The 10,198-nt window shown below is 36.4% G+C and overlaps 1 protein-coding gene across 1 annotated transcript; it reads left to right on the plus strand.

The window, feature by feature from the left end:
• Nucleotides 1–3: 3 nt before the first annotated feature.
• On the plus strand, nucleotides 4–9,690 carry LOC137997588 (SUZ RNA-binding domain-containing-like). Its single transcript, XM_068843665.1, has 4 exons — nucleotides 4–101; nucleotides 3,431–3,507; nucleotides 5,508–5,583; nucleotides 9,540–9,690. Exons 1-4 carry the CDS (start codon nucleotides 6–8, stop codon nucleotides 9,663–9,665), a joined length of 375 nt encoding a protein of 124 aa, XP_068699766.1. The 5' UTR covers nucleotides 4–5; the 3' UTR covers nucleotides 9,666–9,690.
• The last annotated feature ends 508 nt before the right edge of the window (nucleotides 9,691–10,198 follow it).

The raw sequence follows: 10,198 nt of genomic DNA on the forward strand, positions 1-10,198 counted from the left end.
TGAGCATGCGTTTGATTTCATCGGAAGTGAGCTGTACAATGGCGGCAGAGGAAGACGATGAAGATATTTGGGATAGCTGGGAGGACATGGCCGATTCTGGGGTAAAAAAATTATTGATCGTATCTTCTAACCATTTTTTAAGTATTACAAACCTCACAGTCCCTTTTTTTTCCTTTAGTAAGAGGAAGTGCCGTAAAAAGTATAATAGAAGGGAGTGTTTTTAATTGTTCGGTGATTGACCAGAGAATCTATGTCCATTGATTCGAAGTTGTTCTTTGTACTGTATCAAGGGCGAAACGAAGTGTCCAGGCATTATTTGGACTGAATTACGAAGGAATAAATTTTAAATTCTTAAATTAGGTAAAATACCTGTGCGATTGACTGGGAGAATACATGCATGCATGATGAATTGAAAAGTGGATTAAATAGATTTCTGTCGACTGATGATGTTTACACCTGCAAATTAACATACAGTATTGTACGGTGACGACTACAATGATTGAAAAACTGTGACCAGTGCTTCAATCAATCAATTCTTTATTTGATAAAGCAGGTTATAATTACAAAAATTACAAAGGAATAGTTGCATTGGCAGCTTCACCTGTGCTATCAAATCTTCGTAATATGTACATCATAATAGGAAAAGCGAAGTGAAGTGATCCGTTCGAATTAAATTAGCTTTAACATTTCCCTTCGAACATATCCATACCGAAGTCATTTCTCTCTTTGTGTTTTCTGGAATTGAGACTTTGACGATCTGAGTTTACTAATGTGGGTAAGGAATTGAATCACAACAACGTAAGGTTTGAAACTTGACCTTGAGGTTTCATGTTACGTGGGCTTCATAATGATGTTTCAAAAATGAATACATGTAATGCGCAAACACGAGATAGAAAAGAATAAATGAGAAGAAAGGGCACAAAAGGGTAAGCAGGAATGGGATCTAGAGTCTTACACAAGACACCTCAAACAAAAACCACTGAAAAGAGAAAAAAAGCAAGTCAATGTGTGGTCTCTGACTAAAGTATTGACAGAGGCAGAGATTGTACTTAATTTGCTTTCAACTTGATGTAGGAAAGATGGTTTAAAAGGATGTGTCAGCGAACCTATAATCATAGACAAAACTGTTGGGAAGGACTAGCACTTTTGACGTCCTCATTGCTTCTCTCCCCTCCCCCCTCCTTCAATGTTGGCAAAATTGAATGGTTTCAGTGGGAAATTGTTGAGTTACATGTACCTTCCAACATTGAATAGGGGGGAGGGGGGCTATAATGTAAGAGAAAATGAAACTATTTCTTTTAAGCTTTAACAGAAGCGGGTTGAAATACAGCTCTGGTGTGGTTCATTTGCATAACCTTCCCTACTACAGTTGTCTAAGAATATCTGAATATGTAAGCTAGGTGGTGCCTGACCATTTATTGTTGAAACGTTTTGCTAAAAAAAATGTTTTGAAGCAGGGGGAGATTAATCATCTGAAATCAACCTGTTATTGCTCATTTCAGTGGCCATTTGGGGTGGGGTGGGATGATGAACTTCTCAAACTCATTAATAATTCATAAAGTCAACTACAAATCACTGCATGTATACCACATCACGTGCATGTGTTTGGATACCCAATGAAAAGCAATATACCACTCTTCAGTGAGAGTGGTATATACCACTAAAATATGCATAATGACAATTTGCACAAAATCAATGAGTATTTATTACTCAGAAGTAATATAACTTTTATAATTGCTTACTTCTTGAACGAACTTCGACAGTCAGTAGTTGAGACTGCATGTAGACATCTATGTAATGGCCGTGTCCAAAGTTTGTAAAGATCCTTCTTCAAAGTCTTTCGTGGTAAAAAGGCCGCCGGGTTCCAAAGTACAGGACTTCACTTTTTTTAATCGATTGTGTTTCCATTTCTTGAAAACCTTAAACGACCATTTGGTTTTATAAGCTGTTGATTTGGGTACTGCGTTATCAACACTTTTCTTCTCATCCACCACACTTTTCGGCTGCCGAAATCTCTCGAAAGACTTTGTTGCGGTATACATGTACATCCTGACTAAACCACAACTGAACTTGTAAATGCAACTTTCACATCTCAGAATAAATTAAATCGCACCATAAATGCAAATTAATTAAGCCAGTGAAAAACATCTTTGATATTGAAATTATCCAGGAAGGAATGTTAGATAGCAAACAATTCTAATTGGAAGTCTTTGTTGATGATTTCTTTGAGAGTGATCATGAGAAGTTATTTCCAAAACTTGTGCTTCGTGTTTCATTGGGGTATCCAAACACCTCGAAACAATAAAAGCACTCGGCCCACGGCCTTGTGCTTTCATTTGTTTCTCAGTGTTTGGATACCCCGATGAAACACTTGGTCTCGTTTTGGAAATAGTACATCTAAATGGTGTTGAGAGAGTGGGGATTAAGTATGCCTAATACAATAATTTCTTCATGAGTCCTCTGCCTGTAGTTCACAATCTGCACTTTACTGTGATTGGCCAAAAAATAAAAGAGAATTATTTGATCCTTTGATCCTTCACCCGATTGGTTAACAGATTGGCCAATCATACTTCCAGGGATCGTTTAATATTTTAACCATTACAACTGCTCCTGCAGTTTAAACAATCACTGTAAGTTGTTTACTACTTCTATTACTTTGTTTCTTGAATATATTTATTTGCTTCCTTAAATTTTTTATGAAAATGAAGAGTGGCAGGAATACATCAGAACACCTCCTAATCTTTCTTTTGACCTAAGTTTTCTGTAAAAAAAAAAAAAAAATGAAAGTCAGGTACAATGGACGATGGTGGGGACAGAGCTTTTGAAAAGTGATTAAAGACTGGCCTACCACAGAAGCAATGCTTATTTCTATACTTTTTAAATATCTCTGTTGACAAGGTAAAGGGGTTAATGACGTTATTTTATGTGGGTAACACATTACTAGCTGTGAACTAGAGTTACTGATAAACTTGTGGCCTTCAGTGTGCACCTTTTTCCCCTTTCTCCATCAATGCTCCCTTTTATGGGTGTTTAAGCTACAGCTACATGTACATGGATCAGAGGAAAGTCGAAGCAGATGTTGATGGAATGAGACAGGGATTGAACTGGCGACCTTTAGCTCGGAAGGCCATGCATTAACCAACTGAGCTATGCCTGTCTGAAGCAATTTTTCCTTTAAGTTTAGTATTATTTTGTAATTTTCTTGACCAGTTTATTTTTTAGCTGTAAAAGGGAGAACATAAAGAAAAGTGCCTGACCACTGGTTAGTGAACATCCACAAGCTATAAATTTGAATGCCTGCTACATTAATTTTTGGTTGCCTTGGGAAAGCAATAAAAAAATAGCCTCAGATATCGTAACAGTTAAAATCAAACAGTCTTTATCCTACATGTAGCTCCAATTATTTACTTTGTTCTGAATTCTTTATAAGGAGTTGGAAAGGAGAATGGAGGAAAGAGAAAAACAGGTCAGAAAAAAGGACCAAAAACCACCAGCTCCATCAATGAAGTAAGAGAGTCAACATATCCCTATGCTTTTTCATAATTAATAATTGTTGTTTTCCTTGATAAAAAAGAAAACTTAAGTCCAGAAATCCTTTTTCTGTTGTTTTTGTTTAGCTCTATTCACAGATAATGGTAGATGTTAATTTGTGGAATGACTAACAGGAGCTATTACGCCGTCACTTACAGTATTTAACCCAGTGCTCGAAATTAAAAAAAAAAAAATCCAGGTTGTCCCTGTTTCAAAAGTCGGGCAACCACACCCGTGAATAAGGTTGCCCTTATAAATCCTTGGTTGTCCATTAGAATACCCCCTAGGATTAACTGCAGTCTGTGTTGAGATGCAATCACATGGCAATGGAGCTTGAGTATCCCATAGTTCTTAGCATGTGCCTGTGGGTTTTTTTTTTTTTTTTTGGAAGTCCATCACCTAAATGTTTGTAATATTGTCTCTTGCATTTTCCTATCTAAAAATGTTTTGTAAAAGCCACAGATATTCAAAACACGGGAAAATGCTCAGCTGCGGCAAATTTATTATTATTATTATTAAATTTTTTGTTAACTTAATTCACACTCCTATCAGATCATATTGACAATATCATAAAAAGTAAAGTAACCATATTTAACGTCGATAACTTGTAACAATAATTCAACTGACAAACCTGAGGTCAACGGTGCGGTCATTTTACTCCTCCCTCTCCATCAGTGCTCCGTTTTACGGGTATTTAAAGCTACATGTACTTAGCTACACGGAAAGGAAAGAAGTCGAAACAAGGATGCGAGATCCGGGAATCGAACTCAGGACCTCTTGCACCAAGGTCGCGCACTAACCAACTGTGCCATCCTTGCTCCTCAAGTAAGTCGGGTGCTGCTTGTGATTAATTCGTTTTGTATTTTTGGTGGGGTTGTCCATTGAGTTTTTCTCTTGGGCAACCAGACTTTAAATTCTACCAAAAACTTGTTGCCTGGTGGAACTTTCTTGTCATCTGGGACGACTGGACGACCACTAATTTCGAACACTGTTTAACCCATTAACTCCTGAGGCAATGCCCATTGATGAGCTAAATCACTTATCCCATTGATGCCTCAAATGCCCAAGGACGCCCCATTGATGAGTAAAATTGTCAGGTGTTAGACAGAGTAAAATCTATTATTAAAGTCTCATTCTCAGGGGTCAATACTTTAAGCCTTTCATGCTTTAGAAACGGCTCCATCTTGGGCCCATTTTTCAAAGGGGCTCCTTCTAAGATAGAGCTCCACTGGCTTTTTTCTCTAAGTCCCAAAACTATTCAGGGCTTGTACATGTAAATTCTCAAGTTTCTTGTTTGATATTGCAACGTACAGGTATTTGATTATGTGAATTCATACGTGTAGTCCTTTACAGTTATTGGTGGTCTTGGTATGGAATTTTACTTATTTGAAATTGAACTTTTACACTCGAAAAGAACCTGTCAGTCAAATTGTCTTTAATTTTAAGTATTTTGATACCAATAACTGAGTCTGCTAATGTTGGCAGCAGACAATGCAGGAGCTAGATCTCTTAGAACTGTGGAACAGGATGCAATATTAGAGATCTGTCAGCAGCAGACTGAAACCAATTTTAGCATAACTTACTGAAAAGAAAAGATTTACAGCAGCCCTTTTAATTGGAGGAAAAAAATGAACTTTAAATAATTATTGTATCTTCCTCTCTTATTTGGTTTAACAGTGTTAGGAGATCAATGTACATGTATGTAATTGTATTTTAGGCTTACATGTAATTTACAAGACTCCAAGGAAGAACATTTAAACACAATAATTATGATCCTGTGCTGTACATGTACATGCAATTAGTAAGTTTAAAAACATAGAATGTATGTAAAATGCCATTATGATAGTCAGCTGATAGCACTGCATTTGTTTACAGTATTGTGCAAAAGTAATGAGAGCCTAATTCGACGAAATTCGCGAATTTCGGGGCTTTTCGATGAAAAATGGCGAATTTTTATGTATTGTCATTTCACTTAGGTTACAAGAAAACAAGAACAGTTCATCATCAGTAATGATGCAAGAGGATTCACACAGAACCCTGTATAAACCACAGGTACTGCACAGTATTAATACCGTATGCCTTGCATGGTCCAGTGGTTAGGGCATTGGATTTGCATGTGGCTGCTCCGCGTTCAAATCCTGTTCTGATCGACCTCTGGTTTGGATTTGTAAATAGCCAACTGGTTGCCTCCTGCCATTTGGGGTTCTTAACAATGTTTCCGTTTAAGTTTGAATTGTTTCTTTCACATTGTTTGAAGTGGAGTGCCTGTATTAACTAGCTTGATAAATACATGCATGCAAGTGCACTTCCACTATAAACAAAGCATTTACATTTACATTTTTTTCGTTTTGATGTCATCTCAGTGCCAACTGTTCCCAACATTGAACATACCCGTAGATACTACCTTAATCAAGCAGGAACAAGGATAAGTTCAATGAATGAGAGCATCAGACAAAAATCATTTGTAACAATAATTAAGATTTACCTCCTACACGTATTTACACCTCTTTACAGTAGTTTAGTTTTAATTAGTGTAGTTTTATAGTTTAGTTTAGTTTAGTTTAGATTAGTTTAGTTTTCTTTAGTTCAGTGTAGTGTGTACAACACGTATATGTTGCAGTTAATTTTTCATTTCAGTTAATTTTTTTTTTCTAACTAGTTAATTTTTTTTAACTAGGTAATTTTTTTTTAAACTAGGTAATTTTTTTTAACTAGGTTTTTTTCAATCAACTGTCTAAAAAAGGGATTTTCCTTTTTAAGGGGTGTAGTTAAAAAACAGGGGCTTGGTTTTTTAGGGGCTATGAAAAAAGAACGAAACTCTGCCCTTCTCCGTTCTACTTGTCCTACCTGTCCCTCATCTTCCCCTACTATCCCTATCCTACCCCACCCTTTCTTCATGGATCTATCCCCCCTTACCTTCCAGTTACCTCCCCCCTTGGATATCCCTTATGCCCACCCCCTTTTACAGCACTTCTTACAGACAATCCATACTTGTCAAGACTTTTTTTTTCACTCACCCGAACTTGAACTTGAACCCTATCTCTGGATCTGCTGTCCACTCTCTTATCCACTTGACCACACAAGCAACTCAAGCAAACTTCTCATCATAATTTATAATTAAATATTTTACTATTCATCCCAGGCCACTCTCGGTCCAAACTTTAATTTATTTACATTTGGACACCAGAGCCATGCACATGTTGTAAATCTTGTAGCACTGATAAAATGGAGGAGTCACGCCAATGCAATAGTGTAAATGAAATCGATTTCTATGGAGAAATACAGGAATTGAAAAGACTTGCAAATAACTTGTTATTCAGAAGATGATTTTTACAGGAAGGGCAAACGTTTCTTGAAAGAAAAACACAGAAGAAACTCGGCCTGTCAGGAAACGAAGATCGATCTGAGAAGAAACAATTAACAAACTGGGAACATGAGATGATAACTTAAAAGAAATGGGCTTACAGCAACGGCAAACATCAAGAAAGTAGCTCTAAAATGGGAACTGTTTCAAATCTTGTCCCAAGTACATAGTCGAATTTCTCACAGAGGACACAAGTGTGAAAAACAGTAGTTGCTTTAAGGAAAAGTAACTGATATAAAAAAAAAAAACCATTCTGCCCGAGTAGTGACCAAGTTTGGAAAACTCCAATCACTTATTTCTCCCACAGTAGATTGGATCTGTAGCATGTAAACAGGCCATTTTGCAAAATGAGTAAACAAATTTTCTTTCAAGGTAAATTGAAGTTTATTCATATTGTAGCAGTACCAAATAATAATACCATTGTAACGTTATTGTAATGTAGTTACTTTCCGGTAGTATACTGCTCTTGTTAATTGAAAATCTGAGAGAGAAATATTTATCAATCTTGTATTAAACAAGTTATATTTCCAAAGGAATCATAAAAAAATATCACTATTTTTTCATTTCAAAAAGTAGTCCTTCTATGTGAAAGACAAAAAAAGGCTTGAGCTCTGAGGAAGGGCTAACAATCAAAATGCCAGCTTTCAAATTTCTTCACAGTGGTCAATTTCCCATATCAACTTCCCTTGATAAATCCTTTCTTTTACTTCACTTTCCCACCGACACAGCACCACAGCTTCTTTACAATCTAACCCCTTTATCCTACAAGTGAAAGAATGCATTACTTCCAATAACCAGGGACCAATATTCTTAACCCAATGACCAAGACAACGGTTGTTTTAGACTAAACACTTCAGATAATTGATTACTCAAATCACTACAATACATGCCAATCCCATGCATGGAATGCAGTGTCTCACACTTGTACACTGACTGCAGACTAATCCTAACTCAGTTATTGAAAGCTAACTATTTTAAAATGGTTGCTTAGACTTAAATACTGCCTATCAGCGCTAATCAAGTGGGTGGTTAGACTTAAATACTGTTTAAAATATCAGCAATATTTATAGACAGTCTGCAGTTGTCATACGCCTCCTGGTATGCTAACTGTTTCAAATAAAATGGTGCATAACCCTAATCACTAAATTGAAAGCTTAACCCTATAATTCCTAAAATGCAGGCAGTCTCCCTAACCTTACATGAAAGCTAATCATTCAAAATAAGTGCATTTGACCTTAATCACTAAAATTTGTTGGCCTTCAATAGCACCAGAGAAAAAAAGTTTACGCAGTTTTTGAAAATTTTACCTAGTTAAAAAAATATTACCTAGTTAAAAATAAAATCACCTAGTTAGAAAAAAACTAACTAGTTGGAAATAAAATCACCTAGTTCAAAAAAACTAACTAGTTAAAAATAGAAATTAACTGAAAACAAAAATTAACTGCAACATATATGTAACATGCACTCTGTATTTGAATTTATGTATTTATAGTTATATTAACATACCTGTAAATTTATACCGGTATTCATTTTCTTGCCCATTGTGAAAGTAAATATATATATATAGAGTAGCCAACTTGAAAGCTATAATCCTTTGGCCACTGAACACATATTAAAAACAAATTGCAATTTTGAGACGGCAATACCACATTATAATAATTTGACGGCTAGTTGGGAGAAAATATATTCCGTATTGGGCTCCGTCGCTTCACGACTCCGCCCAATACGGAATATATTTTCTCCCAACGCTGTCAATATAATGTGGTATTGCCATCTCAAAATTGCAATTTGTTTTGTATCGCGATCCATCATTTATAAGGATAAATAAAACTGGAAACTAATCAACCCACGCCTGATTGAAATTTCAATTCTTTCTACCTGTGAAACGTATTTGTTTGCATACATCAGCAACCCAATTCAGTGCAACAATGTCAATTTCAACATTAGAACCAATCACAGGCAGCAAAAGTGAGACGGCAATACCATGAAATATTGATGGCTCGCACATAGGCAAAACTATAAGAAGATCGCGATATGTGTCCCCGCTATCTTAATTTACCACCACCGTTTTTTGACTCTATTGTTTAGATGTTGGAAGTGTATCAGGGGTTTCATGAAGGTTCGAAGCAGGGGGGCACATGGGTTTAACACCCAGACGTTTTTTAAATTCTTTTAAGAGTTGCAGAGATGTGTTAATTTTCCTGCATTCTGAAGCGATTGGAGCTGCCATAGCAAAGCACGCAACATTGGGACATTTGAGGTGGTCTTTTATGGAGTCAGAGCATTTCCTTTTGCAATGGGTTATGGGGCGATTCGTTCTGAGTTGAATTGAACGCAGCGTATGAAATTCTGACATTTTGACATGAGAATACATCAAGAAAACGACAAAACTGTATTTTGTTTACTCCATATTTGCAACAGTTTTATAAATACAGCCAGCCAAAGTCATATCCACACCTGGTGAGTCTGCCCGGTGCCCGACCCTTAATGAAACCCCTGCATTCTTACTCCTGTAAACAGCAGTGCCAAGTTTTGAATACAACAATAATTTATAGTCCCTTGCCCTAATTTAAAGTTGTGATTTTATGGATGGATTGATATGAGCATGGTCATAGATCTGGGGTATGTTTTGTGTTGATTTCAGCTGAGAATTTTGAAAAGACCAGATTCTGGAGGCTCAAATCAAAGCAGTGCACAAGAAGACACCAAAGGCAAACCTGTGCATAAAACGTTTGCAGAAAGACAGGCCCAGTATGCTGAGGCCAGGTAATAAAATACGCAGGCTTTAGTATTCTGAAGAATTAGTCAAACATAATTTTATTATTCCAAGCCTGTATACTTGTATACATGTACTAAAACTGGGTCTTAGTATTCAAACCTGTGCATAAAACGTTCGCAGAAAGACAGGCCCAGTATGCTGAGGCCAGGTAACAAAATACGCAGGCTTTTGTATTCTGAAGAATTAGTCAAACATAATTTTATTATTCCAAGCCTGTATACTTGTATACTAAAACTGGGTCTTAGTATTCAGACATTTCCACACATTTGCCTCCCATATTAAGTTGTAGACAGTTTACAACTACTTTTTAATGATTCCCTGCAGTGCTAGTGGCAGGACAAATTATTGTATCTTCAAGAAAGTTGGGCAGTCAATAAATCACCAGCATACTGGCTGGTTGACTCACTATATTATTTTGCATAACACTGAGAGCACACTGCACATGTAGAGAAAAAAATAAGGTTGTCCCCAGCCTACAGTATAATAAACATACCTGTCATTTTAAAGTAAATTGCCAAAATCCT

Source organism: Montipora foliosa, chromosome 3, assembly GCF_036669935.1.
Source record: "Montipora foliosa isolate CH-2021 chromosome 3, ASM3666993v2, whole genome shotgun sequence".
NCBI lineage: Eukaryota > Metazoa > Cnidaria > Anthozoa > Scleractinia > Acroporidae > Montipora > Montipora foliosa.

What these genes read in the sequence shown, in the direction of transcription:
- LOC137997588 (XM_068843665.1), top strand. Translation starts at nt 6, where the DNA reads ATGCGTTTGATTTCATCGGAAGTGAGCTGTACAATGGCGGCAGAGGAA. An exon ending in AGGACATGGCCGATTCTGGG is followed by an intron (nt 102 to 3,430) that starts GTAAAAAAATTA and finishes ATTCTTTATAAG; the next exon opens with GAGTTGGAAAGGAGAATGGA. An exon ending in CCACCAGCTCCATCAATGAA is followed by an intron (nt 3,508 to 5,507) that starts GTAAGAGAGTCA and finishes CATTTCACTTAG; the next exon opens with GTTACAAGAAAACAAGAACA.